The 24,094-nt window shown below is 26.1% G+C and overlaps 2 protein-coding genes across 18 annotated transcripts in view; both read left to right on the forward strand.

Annotated features, from left to right (window-relative positions):
- The window catches only part of LOC122510507 (F-box and WD repeat domain-containing 11-B-like), a 49,031-nt gene extending 48,608 nt beyond the window's left edge, over positions 1-423 (forward strand). For 7 of the 9 annotated variants that reach the window (XM_043625209.1, XM_043625204.1, XM_043625208.1 and 4 more), the window contains one exon: positions 177-422. In XM_043625209.1, coding sequence (XP_043481144.1) covers positions 177-296 — 120 coding nt within the window. In that variant the 3' untranslated portion in view covers positions 297-422. Of the gene's footprint in view, positions 1-176 lie in introns of all 9 variants that reach the window. The other 2 variants (XM_043625210.1, XM_043625211.1) reach the window with 2 other exon arrangements.
- Positions 424-2,783: 2,360 nt separating this feature from the next.
- On the forward strand, positions 2,784-20,009 carry LOC122510516. 9 transcript variants are annotated; one of them, XM_043625225.1, is made up of 11 exons: positions 2,784-2,847; positions 3,171-3,265; positions 5,785-5,968; positions 6,615-6,799; positions 7,443-7,627; positions 8,273-8,456; positions 8,891-9,074; positions 9,685-9,868; positions 10,304-10,487; positions 11,135-11,320; positions 14,252-20,009. In XM_043625225.1, exon 11 carries the CDS (start codon positions 14,395-14,397, stop codon positions 18,073-18,075), a length of 3,681 nt encoding a protein of 1,226 aa, XP_043481160.1. In that variant the 5' UTR covers positions 2,784-2,847; positions 3,171-3,265; positions 5,785-5,968; positions 6,615-6,799; positions 7,443-7,627; positions 8,273-8,456; positions 8,891-9,074; positions 9,685-9,868; positions 10,304-10,487; positions 11,135-11,320; positions 14,252-14,394; the 3' UTR covers positions 18,076-20,009. The 9 variants fall into 9 exon arrangements, with proteins under 9 accessions (XP_043481160.1, XP_043481168.1, XP_043481163.1 ...); XM_043625233.1 differs by lacking the exon at positions 10,304-10,487; XM_043625228.1 differs by lacking the exon at positions 9,685-9,868.
- Positions 20,010-24,094: the final 4,085 nt, after the last annotated feature.

Here is a 24,094-nt window from a genome sequence, read left to right on the forward strand (position 1 = left end):
CCGTTCTCAAGTTGCTAAAAAAAACCTTTCATACCCGTATCTCATCCCTTGAATCATCCATTCTGCCGCTTTCCTCTGTACTATCCCTTATTTCTTTGCTTAACAATTATATCTTGTGATTTGTTTCTTTGTTTTTAATTTTTAAATAATACAGATTTCTGTTTGTTTTTCAATAGGCAAGTAATGGATTAATATTAAAAATCAAAATGGATGATCACAGAATATTATCGTCTGCTAATGATGGAATGATTAAAATTTGGGATTTTTGGAAAACTGATGACGAATATCATAGTTAATTGATTAATTAAAAACATTATTTAATAAATAATAATGTTGTGTTTACCGTTAAAATCGTTTTACTTAAACGATCAAAAAGTTTTAGTTTACCGTTAAAATTGTTTTACATTTTCATTTATAAAATTTTGTTAGTTCAAAAGAATTAATGTTCTTAATATTTCATTGAGATTATAAATTTCGTATAAAATTACATTGCACATTTTTAATGCTGAAAAAATAAAATACTGTTTTATAAAATGTGTATATGGGTCATTCTCCGTGAAATTTTCACTCCAAATATTTTTTTTATTAAAACTATTTTTGTAGAATTCTATATAGAAAATAAATAAGTACGTGTTTCTTTTATTTCTGTATTTGGCCAAATGTGAAAATTATTTAATTTTTTTTGAATATTTCAAATATTTATTAAATTATAACCTTAATAAAACGAAAACATTAAATAAATTTAAATTCCGTCTAAAAAATAAATTTCCTTCTCAAAAGGAAAGTAATCGATTTTCCAATTTTTTCATTACAACCACTTCCCCACAGCACCAAAACTTTCAGCAGTATTGCCAACGTTGCTGAAATACTACAATATTTCAAAAATAGTGGCAGGACGACATACAATTTTGAGGCGTCGAAAAGAAGTAAGTACTTTGATATAAGCTATAAATATGAAATATTTAAAAATTTACATATTTATAATTGAATGAACAGTTTGAAAAGAAATCCAAATTATAAATAAATTCAATACTTTAATTTAACTATAATAATATTAATATTTAAAGTATAATTTATATACAGTTCGTTCTATAGAAAGAAGAATAAAAAATTCGTTTAGGCTATGTTAATAGCAAAAATTTTTTATCATTCAGCAAATTGTAATTAGAAATCCCTTATAAATATATTTCGCTCCTCGTTCCTGTAAATTTAATTAATTAAACTCAACAGTAAATTAGATAAAAGTATTTTTTTATTACAAAAATATTATTAATTTAAAATTTACTTGAAAATATATACTAATAATTATGTTTAGTATTTATTATGTATACATACTTACAACTTTATTAATTATTAATACATTTAATATTAGTTGACTAACCTAAAAGTAGTAATTTATTAATTTAATATTTCAATGCTTATTTGTTCGGATTAATTAATATAATAGAGAAATGCGTGCTATTGAAGAATATTCTCGAAGTTTACAAGTAATTTGGAAAACAAAGTTAAAAAGCCGGCGAGCACACAGACAAGTGGATCTATGTATCAGTGGTCAAGGAGATGGCGCCAATTCATGCTATAGTGGCCGCGGCTCAAGTAGCTTTGCAAAATTGTTGTAAAAACGGAGAAGGACTGATTTTTAAGGCAATTTAATTTAATTAAAAACTTAATTATTTTTACTTTGTAAAATGAAAAATAATTTCTATTAAATCTTTTAAACGAAGTACGAGATTATGGCCTAATTAAAATTGAAAGTAAAGAATTTTTAATGAAAACATAACAATAATAATATTTTCATTTTCTTAATTTTTACAGTTCAATTTATTATTTTTATGCAAATTACAAAATTATTTTTTATTTTCAAATATAGATTTTTAAATAATTTCATGATCAAAATTTTATAAATTATTTTTTGTACTTATTAAGTCCGAAATTATTATTATTGTTTATATTATCAAAATTTTAATATTCTTCGCAAGAACTCAATTATTTTTAAATAAATACCTATAATAACATTCTTTGGAAGAATTCAATTATTTTTATAAATAGTAAAATTTTTTGCAAATATTCAATTAGTTTTAATAAAATTTCACGAAACAATTAAATTATTTTTAAGTAGTAAAATTTTTCACAAAAATTCAAATATTTTTAAAAAGGAAAATAAAATTTTTTACAGAAACGTAGATAATTTCAAAACAATTTTAATTGAAAAAATTGAATTCCTCGGAAGAATTTAAATATTTTCAATTATTTCCTAAAATTTAAAAAAATTCTTCGAAACAATTCGACTCTCTTAATAAATACTAAAAATTCTTTGCAGGAATTAAATTATTTTTAATCTAATTCTAATAAAATTACACGAAAGAATTTAATTATTTTCAAGAATGTCCATAAAATTCAATTTCAACAAGAATTTAAAATTCTCTAAAAACAATTCAATTATTCTCAAAATATTTTTTAAACATTCTATATGAAAACTAAATTACTTTCAATGCAAGTTTTAAATATATTCATCAAAAAAATTTTAAACGTGCAATATTTATTATAATTATCTTTGAAATAATTATTAATAATTCTCGGAGAATTATCATTTTTAAATTTCGCGCCACATTTGTCGATAAATTAGAGAAAAACGAAAAAGACGAAAAAAGGCTCACGTACGAGTTGAAACGCACCGTGAGTCTTTGTGTTAGTGGAGAATGGAAAGGGTAAGTTGGGCGCTATGGTGGGGAGGATCTGAGTCTGCGTGGTCTGCGTCACACTGCTGGAAAAATGTCCTTTCCGCTTCCGGCCCGGTCATGAGGCGTCCACCGTTTTTCGTGCGCTGAAGATTTCTCTTCGAATTTGGTAAGATATTGCAATTATTTTTGTATACTTTTTAATTTCTTGATTGTATATTCGTATCAGAGTTATTTGACGAGAAAAAATAATCATATTTCATTAAATTTTGTCAAATATATGTTGACATTCTGTACTGTTGCCAACAAGTTTTCTTTGTTTCCATCATAACTATAAATCAGGCCTGCTATAAATGATAATTGATTGTACGAAATTTTTATTATTTGTTATAAAATAAAACATATATTTTATTATTTTACTGAAATATATTTTATTTTTTTTTTAATTTTTCTTATATTCATTTGTGAAAATAAATTTTTTCATTTGACTAGGGTTCGTAGTACTGTCGCCTAGCCAACTTTTTTGAGAAATGCCAACTTCCGACGTCCACCGTTCACATCGAGCTGCAGATTTATTTCCAAATTTGGTAAGATCTCGTAATTTTATTGATATATTTTTGAATTTTTTCATTATATATTTGTATTAGAGTCATTTGATAATAAGAAATAATCATAATAAAATTTGGTCGCAAATATAGACATGACCATGTATTTCTCGTTACGCCAAGGAGTAGTCTATTATGGAGTTTTATTTTGTTTCAATATCTTTCTAGTGCGTAATTATTTCTTTGTTTAGTACGAAACATTTATTTATTCACATAGAAAATAAAAGAGTTAAAATATAATAGCATATTATAATAGATGAATAAGTGGTATTCATATACGATTGTCCGCAATGATTAGTATTTCCGTCAAAAATTCATGGTTAAGAGTTTATTTTGAGTCGATTAGTATATATTTTTATTTTTGTTTGATTATTGATTTATTTTGTAAAAAAAAAGTTTTTCATTTGACTACGTAGTGGTGACTTGCAGCAATGGCCGGTCGCCATCTTGTAAAAAAGTGCTGCTTGTCACGTATGTCGCGTCGTCAATAATTTATTTTTTTTGCTCAAAAAATCAGTCGAAGAAATGTTTTATTTTACAAAATTAGTTATTGTTTAACTTTTTATTTGGTTAGTATACAATTTCATGTTTCGATTCTTACAAATTCAGTTGATATTTGTAGATTGCGTTAACAGGTAAGAATTCTTTGTCACATGTCAATCAACACCTGGTGCAATAAAATATGCATCGACGAATACTTTATCTTGAATATTCGCTTTACATATTTACAAAATTGTTTAATAATAATTGATAATTATCTTTTTTCGAACATATTTACATGAAAGTAAAAAAGAAATTTTATTTTTTCAACAAATGCATGAGGTTCAACATAACCTCGAATTGAAAATGTTTCTTTTTGTGTTTTAAACGTTACAAAGAAAATAAAATAAATGATTTTTATAACATTTTGTGAAAATTTTCAAAAATAATAAATGAACAATTTAAATTGTGATTGTTATTCAAATAATAATAATTAAACCAAAGAATAAAAATCGAAATACACATATATAAATCACTGAATTCAATAAAAAATTGTAATTATCTTTTTTTGAACAGATTAACTTAAAATTAAAGAAATAAATTTCATTTTTTTCTTCAAATGTATTGAGATTCAAGATAACCTCAAATTGAAAATGTTTATTTTGTGTTTTAATTTAATTTAAAGAAAATAATATTAATTGGTTTAATAGATTTTCAGAAAGTTTTCAAAACAATAATAGAGAAATAATTTTAATAATATAATTAAAATAATTTTGTTATTATTTGTTTTGAATTTTTTTTTATTAAAAAAGTTTTTGCACGTTTTTCTATATTTATAATTGTGTTTTCAATCATTTATTGACACATTTTCTTCCTTTTTTTTTAAAAAAAATTTTTTAGAAAAAAAGCAGATATTTTATTATAAAAACAAAATAGGAAAAAAATTTAAAATATTTTGAATTAAATAAAAAAGTACAAAAGTATGTTTACAAAAATAAAAATTGACTTTTTCCAAAATATAAAAAAAAATTTTACAAGTAAATGAAGTGGAGAAAAAAGTTTGGTTAGATTATTTGTCAAATATGAATTTTATTGCAAAATAGGCAAAGTTACCTTCATTATATTTGCTGTAATATATTCTGTTTTTTAACAATATAAAAGTTTTTTTTCATTAAAACTTAACATTTTCATTGATAAAGGTTTTATTTGCATACAATTTGCAAAATATTTAAAATAAACTGAATATTTAAAAAAAAGTAAGGAATATAAAATTGACAATTGAATTTTTTTTAGATTTCCACTTTCATGGTGAACAGAAATTCACATAGATTTATTAATTATTTACGATTAAAATTCAGATACAATTTTAATTTGATTATATATTTTAGTTACAATTGAATCTAATTATAATTTAATTTTTATTAAATTAGAAAATAATTATAATCTATTATTTACAAATATTTCTAAAAAAATATCAAAATTACAAATTTTTTTTTCTTTTCCATATCTTTTTTCTCAAAAATTTTCTTCAAAATTTCTTTTCTTTAAGGGCATTTGAACCTTGATGACGTTACAGATTGTGCAAAGCATGTGTGACGTCATCAAGGTTCAAATGCCCTTAAAATGATATAAATAAGTTTAAAAAATTAAAAAATATAAATATAGATTAAATATTTTTTGATTAAATGCAAGAAAAAAATAAAATGTCTATATTTATTAACATAAATATTTTTATTTATTAAAGTCTCTTAGAATGTTATTAAAAATTTGAATAGTGGTTTTTTTAGCTTTTAATACAGAATTTATATTTTTTTCATTTTTTAAACTTTATTCTCTAATGTAATTAAAGTAAAAATTTACCAATTTATTAAAATTTTAGAAAATAATTTAATTTTCTCTAAAAATATTATTACATATTAAAAGTAAATTGAATTTTTGTTAAGAATTTTACTATTTAGAAATATAATTGCATTTTGTTAAAAAATTTAATAAAATTTTAAAAAATGTATAATTGTTTTCAGAGTTAACCGCCTTTTTTGCCTCGAGAAACTTGGTCAAAGAATACTTTCGACTAACGAGCCAAGGACGTTGTATACAGTCATCATGCGAACTCATGTCATCGATTTGAGCACCAAATTTAGTTTATCGTTAAAAACTCAATCCTCGTGCAGCAATTAAATTTCCTCAAATTTTCCAATCGTCAAGGTTAGAAATTCATTAAATTAAAAAAACTATTATTATTATTATTATTTAAAATACGCATTATTAATGGAAACATTGATTTTTAATAACATTAAAAAAAACTTAATTAAAAACTATAAAAGCATAAGATTTACATTTTTTTTAAATTAAATATTTTATATAGAAAAAAATTAAATGAATTTTCTAATTCTTTCTTTAATTTGAATACTTTGTTTCAATTTCAAAAATAATATATTGAAAATCATTGAATTCTTGGAGGAGAAATGTTTATCATAAAATTTGAGAATAATTGAATTTCTCAAAACAATTTTAATAATTATGAAAATAATTGAATTTTGGACAAGAATTTAATTAAAATTTTAGAAATTAATTGAAATCTTTTAAATTATTTTATAATGAAATAAGAAAAAATTCAATGTCTTTGTAAATTTGTTTTTTGAAAATAATTGAATTTTTGAAAAGGAATTAATTATTTATAAATATAGTTGAATTCATTTATGAAATTGACAGTAATTAAATTTTTGTAATGAATTAAAAACAAATTCCATTATTTCTTCAATTTATTTTCAAAGTATTTAAATTAACTGGAAAAATTATATTCTCTTTTACCGTTCTGATGTGAAAATTGAAAATTTTAAATTGTTTTCAGAGTTATCCGCCTTTTTTGCCTCGAGAAACTGGTCAAAGAATACTTTCGACTAACGAGCCAAGGACCTGTTGTAAAAAGTCATCATGCGAACTCATGTCATCGATTTGAGCACCAAATTTAGTTTATCGTTAAAAACTCAATCCTCGTGCAGCAATTAAATTTCTTCAAATTTTCCAATCGTCAAGGTTAGAAATTCATTAAATTAAAAAAACTATTATTATTATTATTATTTAAAATACGCATTATTAATGGAAACATTGATTTTTAATAACATTAAAAAAACTTAATTTAAAACTATAAAAGCATAAGATTTAAATTTTTTTTTAAATTAAATATTTTATATAGAAAAAAATTAAATGAATTTTCTAATTCTTTCTTTAATTTGAATACTTTGTTTCAATTTTAAAAATAATATATTGAAAATCATTGAATTCTTGGAGAAATGTTTATCATAAAATTTGAGAATAATTGAATTTCACAGAACAATGTAAATAGTTATGAAAATAATTGAATTTTGGACAAGAATTTACTTAAAATTTTAGAAATTAATTGAAATCTTTTAAATTATTTTATAATGAAATAAGAAAAAATTCAATGTCTTTGTAAATTTGTTTTTTGAAAATAATTGAATTTTTGAAAAGGAATTAATTATTTATAAATATAGTTGAATTCATTTATGAAATTGACAGTAATTAAATTTTTGTAATGAATTAAAAACAAATTCCATTATTTCGTCAATTTATTTTGAGAGTAATTAAATTAACTGGAAAAATTATATTCTCTTTTACCGTTGTAGTTCGAAAATTGAAAATTTTGAATTGTTTTCAGAGTTATCCGCCTTTTTTGCCTCGAGAAACTGGTCAAAGAATACTTTCGACTAACGAGCCAAGGACCTGTTGTATACAGTCATCATGCGAACTCATGTCATCGATTTGAGCACCAAATTTAGTTTATCGTTAAAAACTCAATCCTCGTGCAGCAATTAAATTTCTTCAAATTTTCCAATCGTCAAGGTTAGAAATTCATTAAATTAAAAAAACTATTATTATTATTATTATTTAAAATACGCATTATTAATGGAAACATTGATTTTTAATAACATTAAAAAAAACTTAATTAAAAACTATAAAAGCATAAGATTTATAATTTTTTTTTTAATTAAATATTTTATATAGAAAAAAATTAAATGAATTTTCTAATTCTTTCTTTAATTTGAATACTTTGTTTCAATTTTAAAAATAATATATTGAAAATCATTGAATTCTTGGAGAAATGTTTATCATAAAATTTGAGAATAATTGAATTTCACAGAACAATGTAAATAGTTATGAAAATAATTGAATTTTGGACAAGAATTTAATTAAAATTTTAGAAATTAATTGAAATCTTTTAAATTATTTTATAATGAAATAAGAAAAAATTCAATGTCTTTGTAAATTTGTTTTTTGAAAATAATTGAATTTTTGAAAAGGAATTAATTATTTATAAATATAGTTGAATTAATTTATGAAATTGACAGTAATTAAATTTTTGTAATGAATTAAAAACAAATTCCATTATTTCGTCAATTTATTTTGAGAGTAATTAAATTAACTGGAAAAATTATATTCTCTTTTACCGTTGTAGTTCGAAAATTGAAAATTTTGAATTGTTTTCAGAGATATCCGCCTTTTTTGCCTCGAGAAACTTGGTCAAAGAATACTTTCGACTAACGAGCCAAGGACGTTGTATACAGTCATCATGCGAAATTATGTCATCGATTTGAGCACCAAATTTAGTTTATCGTTAAAAACTCAATCCTCGTGCAGCAATTAAATTTCTTCAAATTTTCCAATCGTCAAGGTTAGAAATTTATTCAATTAAAAAAACTTATTATTATTTAAAATACACATTATTAATGGAAACATTGATTTTTAATAACATTAAAAAAACTTAATTAAAAACTATAAAAGCATAAGATTTATAATTTTTTTTTTAATTTAAATATTTTATATAGAAAGAAATTAACTGAAATTTCTAATTTTTTTTTAATTAACGGTTTTTTTTAATAAACAAAATTTTGATATTCTCATAATAATTAAGTAAATTCCGTTCTTTACGACTAAAATTCCCTACATAGTTCATTTATAAATTAGAAAAAAATTTCAATATTAATTAAATTTCATTTACTAGAAAAAATAAATTCTCTTTTAATGCAAAATAAAATTGTACTCTTTATTACGATTGAACACTTTATTGTTGTATATCGAAAATTGAATATTTTTAATTGTTTTCAGAGTTAACCGCCTGTTTTGCCTCGAGAAACTTGATCAAAGAATACTATCGACTAACGAGCCAAGGACGTTGTATACAGTCATCATGCGAACTCATGTCATCGATTTGAGAACAAAATTTAGTTTACCGTTAAACATTCAATCCTCGTGCAGCAATTAAATTTCCTCAAATTTTCCAATCGTCAAGGTTAGAAATTCATTAAATTAAAAAAACTATTATTATTATTATTATTTAAAATACGCATTATTAATGGAAACATTGATTTTTAATAACATTAAAAAAACTTAATTAAAAACTATAAAAGCATAAGATTAAAATTTTTTTTTAAATTAAATATTTTATATAGAAAAAAATTAAATGAATTTTCTAATTCTTTCTTTAATTTGAATATTTTTTTTTGAATTTTAAAAATAATATATTGAAAATCATTGAATAATTGAATTTCTCAAAACAATTTTAATAATTATGAAAATAATTGAATTTTGGACAAGAATTTAATTAAAATTTTAGAAATTAATTGAAATCTTTTAAATTATTTTATAATGAAATAAGAAAAAATTCAATGTCTTTGTAAATTTGTTTTTTGAAAATAATTGAATTTTTGAAAAGGAATTAATTATTTATAAATATAGTTGAATTCATTTATGAAATTGACAGTAATTAAATTTTTGTAATGAATTAAAAACAAATTCCATTATTTCTTCAAATTATTTTCAAAGTATTTAAATTAACTGGAAAAATTATATTCTCTTTTACCGTTCTGATGTGAAAATTGAAAATTTTGAATTGTTTTCAGAGTTATCCGCCTTTTTTGCCTCGAGAAACTTGGTCAAAGAATACTTTCGACTAACGAGCCAAGGACGTTGTATACAGTCATCATGCGAACTTATGTCATCGATTTGAGCACCAAATTTAGTTTATCGTTAAAAACTCAATCCTCGTGCAGCAATTAAATTTCTTCAAATTTTCCAATCGTCAAGGTTAGAAATTTATTCAATTAAAAAAACTTATTATTATTTAAAATACACATTATTAATGGAAACATTGATTTTTAATAACATTAAAAAAACTTAATTAAAAACTATAAAAGCATAAGATTTATAATTTTTTTTTTAATTTAAATATTTTATATAGAAAGAAATTAACTGAAATTTCTAATTCTTTTTTTAATTAACGGTTTTTTTTAATAAACAAAATTTTGATATTCTCATAATAATTAAGTAAATTCCGTTCTTTACGACTAAAATTCCCTACATAGTTCATTTATAAATTAGAAAAAAATTTCAATATTAATTAAATTTCATTTACTAGAAAAAATAAATTCTCTTTTAATGCAAAATAAAATTGTACTCTTTATTATGATTGAACACTTTATTGTTGTATATCGAAAATTGAATATTTTTAATTGTTTTCAGAGTTAACCGCCTGTTTTGCCTCGAGAAACTTGATCAAAGAATACTATCGACTAACGAGCCAAGGACGTTGTATACAGTCATCATGCGAACTCATGTCATCGATTTGAGAACAAAATTTAGTTTACCGTTAAACATTCAATCCTCGTGCAGCAATTAAATTTCCTCCAATTTTCCAATCGTCAAGGTTAGAAATTCATTAAATTAAAAAAACTATTATTATTATTATTATTTAAAATACGCATTATTAATGGAAACATTGATTTTTAATAACATTAAAAAAACTTAATTAAAAACTATAAAAGCATAAGATTAAAATTTTTTTTTAAATTAAATATTTTATATAGAAAAAAATTAAATGAATTTTCTAATTCTTTCTTTAATTTGAATATTTTTTTTTGAATTTTAAAAATAATATATTGAAAATCATTGAATTCTTGGAGGAGAAATGTTTATCGTAAAATTATTGAATAATTGAATTTCTCAAAACAATTTTAATAATTATGAAAATAATTGAATTTTGGACAAGAATTTAATTAAAATTTTAGAAATTAATTGAAATCTTTTAAATTATTTTATAATGAAATAAGAAAAAATTCAATGTCTTTGTAAATTTGTTTTTTGAAAATAATTGAATTTTTGAAAAGGAATTAATTATTTATAAATATAGTTGAATTCATTTATGAAATTGACAGTAATTAAATTTTTGTAATGAATTAAAAGCAAATTCCATTATTTTGTCAAATAATTTTGAAAGTATTTAAATTAACTGGAAAAATTATATTCTCTTTTACCGTTCTGATGCGAAAATTGAAAATTTTGAATTGTTTTCAGAGTTATCCGCCTTTTTTGCCTCGAGAAACTTGGTCAAAGAATACTTTCGACTAACGAGCCAAGGACCTGTTGTATACAGTCATCATGCGAACTCATGTCATCGATTTGAGCACCAAATTTAGTTTATCGTTAAAAACTCAATCCTCGTGCAGCAATTAAATTTCCTCAAATTTTCCCATCGTCAAGGTTAGAAATTCATTCAATTAAAAAAAACATTTAATACTATTAAAAATACTTGTTATTAATAGAAACAATTATATTTACTAATTGAAAGAAAGTAATTTTCAAAAATTTTAATAATAATAATAAATAAAACATTCAAAATATCTATAACTAAGGATAATCGAGAAAAAAGGGCGGGAGGAAAATTTCTAATTATATTCTTTCATGAAATTTTGTTGGAAATAATTAAATTTGTGGAAAGTTATTTATTATTTATAAATATAATTAAATTGATTCAAATGAATTATTAAAATTTTTAAAAATAATTGAATTTTCTCTAAAAATATTATTAAAAATTAAAAGGAAATTGAATGTTTGCAAAGAATTTTAGTATTTAGATTATATAATTGCATTTTCTCGAAGAATTTATTAAGTGCTTTTCAATTTTAAAATCATTAAGTGAATCTAAAAAATTTAATCAAATTTCTTAAAAATAATTAAATTCCCACAAAGAATTTTATTACTTATGAAAATAATTGAAATCTCGCTAATAAATTTTTTAAAAATTTTGATAATCGTAAGTAAGGGGTCGTCCATAAACCACGTAGCCAGTTTAGGGGAGGGTTTAGTGAAGTTCTACGGAGGGCTATGTGGGGGAGAGGAGGGGTCCGAGCCATGATTACGTAGTTTTTTATTACAATATTTATTTTGATATTTTTATTAATATTAATATTTTTTATTAATTAAATAACTGTAATTTGTTTATTTTTAAATGTACAGTTTTTTCTTTGTACACCGCTTAAAAGAGTAGTTATTAAACGATAAGAAATGTCTATCGTTACATAACAAAGATTTTGTATATAACATTAAGTTAAACTTTTGTAAATTTGGTCCTTTAAACTTTAAGGGGGTATTCTGGTCTACAGGCCTCAATTTTAAGCATTTTTTTCGAGTAGGATAGAAAAGAAAGTTTAACGTTTTTAGTATTAACTTTTTTTTGCAAATTGATAATCAATGTTTTAAAGAATATAGAAAAAAATTAGAAAAAAAAATAATAAAATTTTTTTAAAGTTATAAACTGGGGAAGTGGGGACTGAAAAGAATCAAGTGCGAAATAGTTGACAGTGTGGAGACTTTTGTAATGCTCTAAAACAAAAAACCAAAGAAATTCTTGATTATGAAAAGCTTTGCTATGATCGGTACCTCGGACAAAAGAAAAAATTTTTTTTTTAGAAAAATGTCGACGACTTAAAAAAAGAGTTGTGATTTAAAGACAATGTTTTTTGCCACTTTTGAATTATTTAAAAATAGTAAACAAAATTTAAAATAAATCTGTTGAATACGTTTTGAGTTATCGTGTCAACGAGAATTTTTTTCAATCTCCACTTCAAAAGTTTATAACTTTTAAAATTCTTTAATACTTTTTTTTTATAATTTATTTTCTGTATTTTTTAAACATTAATAAACAACTTGCAAAAAAAGTAAATTTTAAAAATGTTAAACTTTCTTTTATATTCTACTCGGAAAAACGCTTTAAAATTGAGGCCTCTAGACCAGAATACAGAATACACCCTTAAACGCGTGTTTCTCGGAACTATATATTTCCTACTTGTTTACACTCTTATTTTAACACTATTCAACGAAATAACTTGGAATTCGGACTGCCTGTTCCTTGAATGTGTAGTTTTCGTGTAAACTATTTTAAAAAGTTATAAACAATTTAAATTGTAAAATTATGGTCTAAAAATTCAAAAATCTGTCATTTGGTTATTTTTCCATAAATATTTATGATTCTAGTTTACACGATCCCTGGCGGAAAGTGTTGAGTGAGAATTGAGCGAATTCAATCAGATTCGCTCAAAACATTATATAAGAGCTAATTAGTAGTTAATTAGTTAAAAAAGTTATTTAAAGCGTCAAATTAATATTTAGGGAATTCATTTGTGCAATAGTTAAGTGTAATTAAGTTGTTATTAAATAAAGTGTAATTAAATACTCTTTATTATTTAATTGCAGTTAACTGTTGCACAAATTAATTCCCTAAATATTAATTTGCCACTTTAAATAACTTTTTTTTTTACTAAATAACTACTAATTAGCTCTTATAATAATGTTTTAAGTAAACCTGAGAGAATTCTGATCGAATACGCTCAACTCTCACTCAACACATTCCGCCGGGGATAGCTAAAATCGTTAACTTTTTTATAATTTTAAACTATGTATTTATCGATAAAAACGCATTTAAAAATTTTTTTTTAAAAACTACATTGTACTTGGGGGAGGGGGGGTGTTACAGCACAAGTCTACGTTAGTCCACATGGGGGGAGGGAGGGAGGGGTCGAAAAGTAGCAAAAATAGGGCTACGTGGTTTATGGACGACCCCTAAATTCATTTGAAGAATTTCTTTTGAATTGTTTTAAAATACAGTGAGTTCTCGCGAGTCGTTCAACAGTTGATCAGTATCCGATTCACGAGTCGTTCAATTTCTAGTATGCGCGCGCCAGTGCTCAGTGCCGTACAATTTAAACGAACCAAAGCCATTGAATAGTGTCCTTTTTTCGAAGCGATAAATATGATTCACACATCCCTGAAATTGTCCATGAGGCGTGGCGTATGCGTTGAACGACTCGTGAGTTTCTTTAATAATTTAAATTAAAACTTTTGAAAATAATTGAATTTAATAAACAATTTCTTTCATATTTTTAAAATAATCGTGCTTTTTAAGAATTGTTCATTGAAATTTTTAGAAAATATATAAATTCTTACAACAATTCTTATACAAAGCATTAAAAAAACAATTCCATTATAAATTAAAGCGATTCAAAATATTTGAATCAATTTTTATATAAAAATACCCCGCAAAATTTTTCTCATAATATAGTGGAAGATAATTGTTAATTGTTATTAAATTAAATTTTCACGTTTGCAAAATGTTAAATTGAAACCTTTTTTTAGATATATCAACTCTTCTTCTGGCGACATCATCTTCATTCGTGACATCTAATCAAGAGGAATCAAAAAAATATTGTTAATTAGACTTGTATATATTTGTAATTCTTAGTTTTAAGTTTCGATAATTTACTACTCGTTATTTGAAAATGTCAGATAATTCGGATAATAGAGATATATCTTTCCCATTACCAATAGACGAAGATCGTTTACAAGTGGCGAGAATTGTTGCTCACAATAGACGACAAGTTTCGAGACCTTTTATTCCACTATTTCCACGAGCAAATGTTACGCGAGAAAATGTTGAAGTTTATCGTCAACGTTCAATAACACCAGACATCGAAGGACAACAAGATTCTCATCAACTGTCGCGAGAATCAGTGCGTCGTCAACTGTTTGCTTCACCAATAGAACAACAGCAGGAATCTTCGTTCATACACCAAGATGAAGAAACCCGAATGTCAACTTCTAGCGATACAACAGTCTCGTGGCAACGTCATTTTGGCATATTGGACATTGATTCAAGTAGCAGCATTATCGATAATCAACAGCCAATGGATATTGGTTTCGATAATGCTCCACTGGATTTATTGAATCAATGTCCAATACCCGAGAAACGTTTTAAATTAACGGAATTTGAAGACAAACCAAGTACAAGCAAGGAAGCAGATTCACGTGAAGCTCAACTGAAACAAACATCTGCACCTCGAAAACGTTTTAAATTAACGGAATTTGAAGACAAACCAAGTACAATAAAGGAAGCAGGTTCACGTGAAGCTCGGCTAAAACAAACATCAGCACCTCCGATAAGTTTTAAATTAACGGAATTTGAAGACAAACCAAGTGCAAGAAAGGAAGCTGGTTCACGTGAAGCTCAACTGAAACAAACATCTGCACCTCCGAAACGTTTTAAATTAACGGAATTCGATAACAAACAAAGTACAAGCAAGGAAGCAGGTTCACGTGAAGCTCAACCGAAACAAACATCTGTACCTTCAAAACGTTTTAAATTAACGGAATTTAAAGACAAACCAAGTACAAGAAAGGAAGCAGATTCACGTGAAGCTCAACTGAAACAAACATCTGCACCTCCGAAACATTTCAAATTAACGGAATTTGATAACAAACCAAGCACAAGCAAAGAAGCAGATTTACGTGAAGCTCGACTGAAAGAAACATCTTCACCTCCAAAGAGAAGGAAGAAAGCTGCAAACAAGAAGGAAGAATTAAAAAAAGATGAGCAAAAAAAATTTACGATTAAAACGGGTTTTAACGAGTCTTTTTGCCCAGACGAAGAATTGCGTAACGTAATTATTGATAAAACAAGGATGTTGTCCCAAATGTTCATATTAGTCACCTTATTTGTAAATTTCGCGCTTCGACACCCGAAACATAGTTACTTGAGGGATTTGTGGTCAACTGAAGGACCAGATTATTTATCCATCGCCTATTTATTTAAAAATGATACTCGTGCAACGGGAAAAAAAGAATTTCTGGATAATTTAAGAAAAATTTATGTTCCAGAATTCACCCAATTAATGGGTAGGCCATTTCAAACGTTTAACTGTGAACATTTAAGTGCACCTATCCAAGAAATGGCTAGACAACTAAACACCAATTTTCGTACAAATCTCTCATATCATGCAGAAAAACGTTTAGGCCTCTTTTTTAAAACCCAATACATAAAGAATAAATCAAGTGATAGGAAAAAAAAGAAAATCAATAAGTTTACCGTTAAAAAAAAAATTGCGCAACAACAGAAACAGGAAAAAAGAAAAAAAAAGTATAAAAAGAAACGAAAGAAGCAGATGGAAAAAAAAAGAAGAAAAAAATTATTCCAAAAAGAAGTTAGACAATTGAGAGAAGCTTCACTGCTTTTATCGAAACCTGACAAAAGGGAGCGAGATAGAGAGATTTTGCAACAAGAATCTCGTGAAAGAAAAATTAATACAAGAAAACAACGAATATTTGTGTACGATGCGCGAGAGCCTTTTAGAAAAAGAAGAAAACGGGGAAAGAAGATTCCAAATTCAAATCGCATGACAGGAAATAAACAGGGGGAAGAAAAAGAGGAGATTGAAGAGGAAGAAGAAGAAGAGAAGCAAGATGAAAATATGGAAGAAGAAGATAAGCAAGAAGAAGACAAGCAAGATGAAAATATGGAAGAAGAAGATAAGCAAGAAGAAGATGATGAGACAGCTATTGATATTGATAACACCGATAGTACAGAATTTGAAAATATAAATAACAAGATCAAGGACGATGTCAATAATCTTTTAAAGGATAATACGTGCAATAATTTGATTTTAAAACAACTTAATGAAGAAAATTTAAACTTTTGCGATGTACAAAGCCATAACAAATGTCACTTGTTTTTTAAATTCTTCATGAGATTACAATCTTATTTTGTCGCGAAAAATGTATCAAGCTTCATTCTAGTGCCCATTATGAAACCCGGCGTCAAATATTTCACGTTTACAAATACTGGTCTACATGACTTGGAAATCATGTTGAAGAAGAAAGAAATCCTTAAAACACAAGAAACACCGAAAAAGAAAGTATCAACAGTTTCTGAGATAGAGGCTAAGAAGAAGTCAAAAAAGGAAATTTCTGCCGTGGAAAAAGAGTACAAAATAAAAATGTCACCTTTAAAAAAATCAATAAAACTCCTTGCTGAAAACAAAAAAAAATTAGATCGAGAATTAAAAACTTTAAAAAAAAATAAAAGTTTTGACAAAAAACAATTAACAAAATTGGAAAATGAGTTCGAAAAAGTTAAAGAGGAGTTAATGGCAAAGGAGAGCGAAATGAATAATTGTAGATTGCAACACAACACCATCGTGTCGGAAAGAAATGCTGGAAAATATATTAAAAATGAAGAGCGTTGGGAGAAAATGTTTCGAATTTCGAAAATTCGAACAAATTCGAATAAGCTTAAATTCTCTGGTACTATTATGACTGATGGTGTTGCTGTATCGATAATTTATAATGTCGTGAAACCTAAAACAGTAATCGATTTCGCATTTACTGAAACGGAAAAAAAATCTCTCAATTTAAATGATTTCCAGACACTCAAAGGTCTTGATCCAGGTCTCAATTTGGCATTCGGAGGAGTCGAGAGAAATGGTCAGTGCAATTTTAATATCAATTCCCAAGATAAACATATTAAAATTAAAACAAAATCGTTTCGTTGGCACACACAAGTAAACAAGAGAAAATCCATCTTATACAAGTATGGAAATAATCCCAGAAAGTATTACAATGATTTAAGCAGTACGGAAGAATTTAGGGATAAAGTAAATCACAAGGATTCGTCGACTATTTTCTTATCAACTAAATTTGCATTGAAAGCATTTTTCGACAACCAACCTTATCAAGAGAAGAGAAGAATCGCTGCCCTGAAATGGGATAAATACATGATGGTGCAAAGGGAGTCCGACTTGTTGGCTAATTACATTGTTGGTGATGAAAAGAAAAAACAACTAATTGTAATTGGACAACCAAATATATCACCGTGGATGAAAGGTCACATTCGCATGTCGTTGCGCGTCGTAGTGAAGAAATTGGTCGAAAAACAACGAAATTCACAAAATTTACGCATTGTTTTTGTCGACGAGCATCGAACCACTAGGTTATGCAGCACGTGCAATGAAAATGTTAAAATTTATAAAAATCGAACAACTTATTGTGAGACATGTAAAATTCCGTGGAATCGCGACGTGAACGCCGGTAGGAACATTCTCAATATCGGGTTAGTTAAAATGGGAATGATTCCTAAAGAAAACTTACCACATTGGGATCAATTTCGTGCTCTCTCTAAAGATGAGTAATATTTTTAATTTTTTTTTTTGCTCGTCTATTGATAATGGGAAAAATATATCTCTAATTTCGGTCCTCCACTTGATGGTTAAGGCCAAGGCTTTTTAAAAAGCGTACCCATTCTTAAAAAATTTCTCGGGAAAGCACTGCTAGCAAATTATCAACATGAAATTCCAATTGGATTGATTTTCTAAAGTGTCACTGAATTCGAATGGTTAGAAAGACTTTTTTTAATTTTCGGAATAATTGTTTTAAATGTACTTTTTGACAATTCATTTTCACCTCAGTAATTTTATTTATTTCAATTCAGATTTAAGGTGACACTAAAATATGATAAAATAATTAATGACGATTTCTTAATTTGTGTTATCAGAGGTTAAAAATTATAAAAATAATATAATATTAAATTAAAAATTACAAGTGAGATTTCCTATCGGAATTTCCAATTGGAATTTCTGTTGGAATTTCCTAGGAGTGCTTTCCTGGGAACTTTTTCACGTGGGTAGATTGAATAACTCCTGATGCTGATTAAGAGACACAAAGTGCAACATGATTTGATTAATTACAGGTTTTAATTGTCACATTCCCTCGAAACCAGCCTATTATATGCTCACTCGTTAATTTACATTCGAATCGTGTAATTTGCTGAATTCACTAAATAACCGAATAGTAGAATTCGAGTTGAATAATTCGTTATGGAAATCTTCTGCAAGAGTCGTTTATGATTATCTCGTGCATTAAAATTGCGTTCAATGCAAATAATATTATCGAATTATTAATCGTCGATAATACGTTAGGTATCCGAAACGCATCCCAACGATGGTGGAAATAATTTATTAATTATTTTCAGCATTATTTTTTACAACAAACTGGTAATATTTCACTGCATGTGCATATATTCCCTTTACAATATTATAATAAGCATTGATATTAATACTAATTAATTATTAAAATTTTATATCAGTAATAATAGAAGTTGCAATTAATTAATTAATTCCCACACAGAACGAAATATTTTTTGAATATTTTAAAATAATTGACTAAAAGATTTAAATTGTTCTAGTTTCCCGAATATTTTGTTGCCCACTGGGGGGCAACGATGTTGAATAAAAAATTTAAAAACAGAGTCAATATCTACATTAACTATGAAGACGTATTATAATTTACATCTGCTGAAATTCTATAGCATATTTAAAATTTTTGCATTTTAATATATTTTTAAAGTTAGATATTAAATTGGATATATGTAAGAATACTCCTTTGAAAAAAAATTATCATCTTTGCTTAAGGGGCCATATGGTCAAGAAAAGTAGGCGTGGAATGGAAGCTACGAAAGTCACAATTTGCTTTAATCAGATCTGGAGTAATTGTGATTCTGTCGATTTTCATTGACGCCTGAAGCTATATAGCGACCTTCATATGCGTATGAGTATGAGCACACGCAGGACAACACGGCAATATATGAATATAGGGTGTATAAATGCCTCAACCCGGTTGATTGAAATTTATGTTTTAATTTATAGCGAATAGATGCTTGGTTCCCAAACAACATGCAGTGCAAGAGAATAGAGGGTCATTTTGCTACTCTGTTTATACTGTTAATTTACAGTGACAAGTCGCGTCTAAGTGTGTGTTCGAACAAATAAATCGTTACATTTTTTTTCTTGATTTTTTAACAGACTTTTAACATTATTTACAAACATGTTCACGGTTTTTATTCACAACACAACACAATTTTATTTTATATAACGCTTAAAACAAAGAATGAAAAATATTCGCTCGCATGAGGGATCGAACTCACGCCCTCCTAACGCATACGGGAAAAGTATTTAACACACGTATTTAAACCGCTCGGCCACAGAAGGCCGGAATGTTGGTTCAGCATGGGACACCAATGTTCGTCCCATGCTCGATTCAAGACTCGGTCAATCTTGATACAATATTCAGTTTCTTTATTACCGTGTGCACTGAACAATATTAAATATAAATATTTATAAATTATTTAATATTAAAATATTTTTTATGATAATTTTATAAGTTAAATTATATATTATTTTTTTTCTTGCGTCAAATTATTATTTTCAAAGTTCAAGAATTTCGTTTATCTTAAAAATTTTCAATGAAAAAAATGTATTTTTTCTAATTTTTGTCATCTGGAAATCACGTGAGTTGTAGTAGGGATCGAGCCTTACTGTATTCTGAAGAATAGAAAATTTTATTTCAACTTTTAAGTAGTAGCAGGTCCACCCGTACGCTATCAAACAATCAAAGTTTGGAAAGTACAGGAAAAATTTATTTTTTCTAAATATTTCTAATTTCTGTCATCTAGATATTACCTGAGTTGTATGAATATTGAATATTGTAAAATTGAGTTTAAAATTCCAGTGTCTTCAGGAAGCCCTAACCAATAATTTTACAGCTTATCTTTAGAAGTAATTTTTTCAGTTATATGCAAAATTTATAAATGTCATTTATGCACAAAAGAAAATTATAGCAACCCTAATCAGTTAAAAAAATATTTTCAGAACTTTGGAACCTCATAAATTTTTATACTCGAATTTATTATTTTCAAATAAACGTTTTACTTTCATAAAATTTCTCTTTTTATCTAAACTTAATGCACCGCTAGCATGAGAATTGGTCAGCGTCTAAATATATAATACAGAAATACTTTTACAATTTATAAACATTATGAAAACGCCACGTAATCTCGTATCTACTCTGTGCCACGTCGCATAACGTTTTAAGCGAATACTACAGATTGAATTGTGCCTTCTTGGCAATTTTTCAAAAATTACTTAAATAAATTGGAAATCAAAAAAGTAAGTACATATTAACGTTAAATATATATCGATTATAATAATTAAATTATTATTTTATTTCATCAACACACTATTAACACACATCACAACACATAACATCCCAAGCAAAAATTTCTGTCAAATGCCAGTATTCACAACAGGCGCAGTATTGCACCAGTACTGGCATGCCAGCAGTTGGCTTGCTAGTACTGGTTCAGTACTGGCTTCAATAAAATTTCTGTACTACGCCAGTAATATCAATCCAGTACTGAAAAGCGTTATCATTTCGGTCAAATGCCAGTACTGGTTCAACCATGGCGGCCTGTACTCCGCCAGTTGTCAATTTTTGCTTGGGATTATAACAGTGTTTTTTTTAAACTAACATCATATTCGTTACCAGCGCCCCTAAAAACTCCCGAGTAACAATTTTTAAGCCAATCCGAATGATTTTTATTTTTTTGATCACCATATTGGATCCGCCATCTTGAATTTTCAAAAACATGACATCAGATTCATAATAAGCGACCCTGACAACCCCCGACTAATCAGTTTTAAACCGATTTGAGCATTTTAAAAGAAAGTCGTCCGCCATATTTGATCCGCCATTTTGAATTTTGTAAAACTGACATCGGACCATAGATCAGCGAACCCAAAAACCTCCGAGTAAAAAGTTTCAGGCGATTCTGGGCATATTCTATTTTTGGTACTTAAACCCGTTTTGACTCCTCTAAAACCGCATTTTAACACTATATCCTAAAAACAAAGGATATGCTCTACTCAAAATATTTATGATATTAATATTAATTCATATGTCGCATTCTAGAATATGTTTGATTGCAAAATTTGCGGTCAGAAAAATGGATTAAAAAACAGGTGTTTTTAGCATAACTCTTTCTTTTCGAAAAATTTTTGAAAACTCTTTTAAAAGAATGTGTAATGTAAAACTGTTTTTAGTATTTTAAGAAATAATAAGGATTTTTAAAAACTCTGCTTGTATAATTGATAAGTTTCAATATTTATATACTATTTTTGTATTTTTCAGTTAAAGCTGTAATATCAGAAATAATCACCAACGTTATTAGTAAATTTTTTATTTGATAAACTATTATAAATAATCAATCATGTTAAGAACTACAATCATTTTGTTACTAATTTCACTACAACATAGTAAAAGTTGTACATTAACTGAAACTGAAGTAACAGAAATAAAACAATCTTTCAGTAAAGCTGAAGAGTATATGCAAAAGGAAGCATTGAATGAAGATGCAGCAATTGTTATAGGACCAGGAAGAGTAGGAAAAAGTACATTAATTAATTACTTAATAGGCAATAAATTAAGGGGCGTAAGATTCTCGCAATTTAGTGAATTTAAAATAATTAAGGCAGAAAATGAATCCAGGGGACCGGAGATTGGTGCTGGACCAACTTCAAAAACTACAATTCCCATAAAATGGAACTCAACTAAATTGCCTGGTTTGAGCATCTTTGATTGTCCAGGATTTCAAGATAATAGAGGGACAGTACAAGACATTACTAATTCTATTTATATCTATCAGTTGGTAAAGAAAGTTAAAACTTTAAAATTTATATTAGTTTTTAATTTTGCCGACGTAGAACGTGACAATACTGCATCACTTTCAAGATTTTTACTTGATTTGGAAAAATTTTTTGGAAATAAGTTTACTGACTTTTTTCCAAGCATGTCAATAATTTTTTCAAAAACACCGTACAGATCGTTTCAAAACAGAGTTAACATTGAAATGATAAAATACAAATTAAAACAAAAATTATTCTCAACCAATGTAAAATTGTCCAGTGATGCAAAAAAATTCGTAGATTATATAATAAATAATAATAATAGTATTGCATTATTCAGGAAAGCAAAAAATGACAACATTTTTAGTTCTGACACGGATTTACAGTATGTTTTCGGCTATTACCAACACGAGCAGTATAGAGAGAAGATTTCTTGATAGTATTCGTCCAAGTATTTCAGATAATGCTTTGATTTGTCTGCACAGTTCCAAGAACAAATTAGTATCAATAACTGAAATTTTTGAAATAGAGCAATCTTTATTGATTATATTTATTAAAAGGTTGTCAATCTGGTGTAATGATACAAATAATAGAAATAAAAATACATTAGTAAACATTCAAAACAAATTAACTAAAATTGAAGTTTTATTGAATGATTCTATTATAAATGGAAATGATATATACAAAAATATTGAAACTATCAAAAAAATTGATGTACAATTAGAAGAAAAGATTAATGAAAGTAATTTGTTAAAAAAAGTTGAAATGTATAACTTTATTTCTTATTTATTACAGTTGAAAGAAAATAAAATATTGCATGAATCTGTTGAAGCAATAATGTTTTTGTTACAAGATTCACTTAAAATAGCGATTTCTGAAATTTCATTGTCAATAAGAAAATTAACAGTAGATGAACTGGTAAATATAATAATAGAGAAGAAGAAGGAACTCCCTGGTATATCGAAGCTTGGAATGTTATCAAAGATGCTTTTAGCTCAAATGGAAAGCCGCGTTCTGTGTCTAAATTGGGAGCCGACAGACGGCACTAGGAATAATTGTCATTATTGTCTCGGTGATACTGGGATCATTTCGATTGCAAAGTATTTTATAAATTTTATTTTAATTTTTATGTTCTCTAATAATTAGACAGAAATGGGGTGCTGTCGAGTATGTATTTATATCGGTTTTATTGTTAACTTGCGTCGCTTCGAAGATTATATTGTTTTCTCCTGAATAATAAAAATAAATTTTGACTACAATCATAAAAGTGTTTAAATTTTCTTTCTCAATGAAAAAAAATTGAAAATTCTTTATTTAATAAACTTGGTTTTATTTAAATTATGATGAAAAATATTGCTCGACAGATCTCTGCAATCCAATTTGTAATTGAGTTCATTCTTTCTGAAGATAATCTAGAAATAAAAGAATCATTCACACGAAAAAAAAGTTCACCATTATTTTGAGAAAGATTTTACAAGTTTATAGCATGTTATATAAATGTATTCTTGTAGAAACTGGGTAGAATATAAATTTATGAACACGAACTGTAAATTGATGATAAAAGACAATTTTTTAAGAAAACGTATCCAATTCCAATGAAACTCAGGGAATGAGTTGCAGAAGATAACAAAAACTTATCCTCAACTAAAAGCTTAATAAATGACATAATTCACGAGATACATGAAATGTATGG

Source organism: Leptopilina heterotoma, unplaced genomic scaffold (genome assembly GCF_015476425.1).
Source record: "Leptopilina heterotoma isolate Lh14 unplaced genomic scaffold, ASM1547642v1 Lhet_7, whole genome shotgun sequence".
Lineage (NCBI taxonomy): Eukaryota > Metazoa > Arthropoda > Insecta > Hymenoptera > Figitidae > Leptopilina > Leptopilina heterotoma.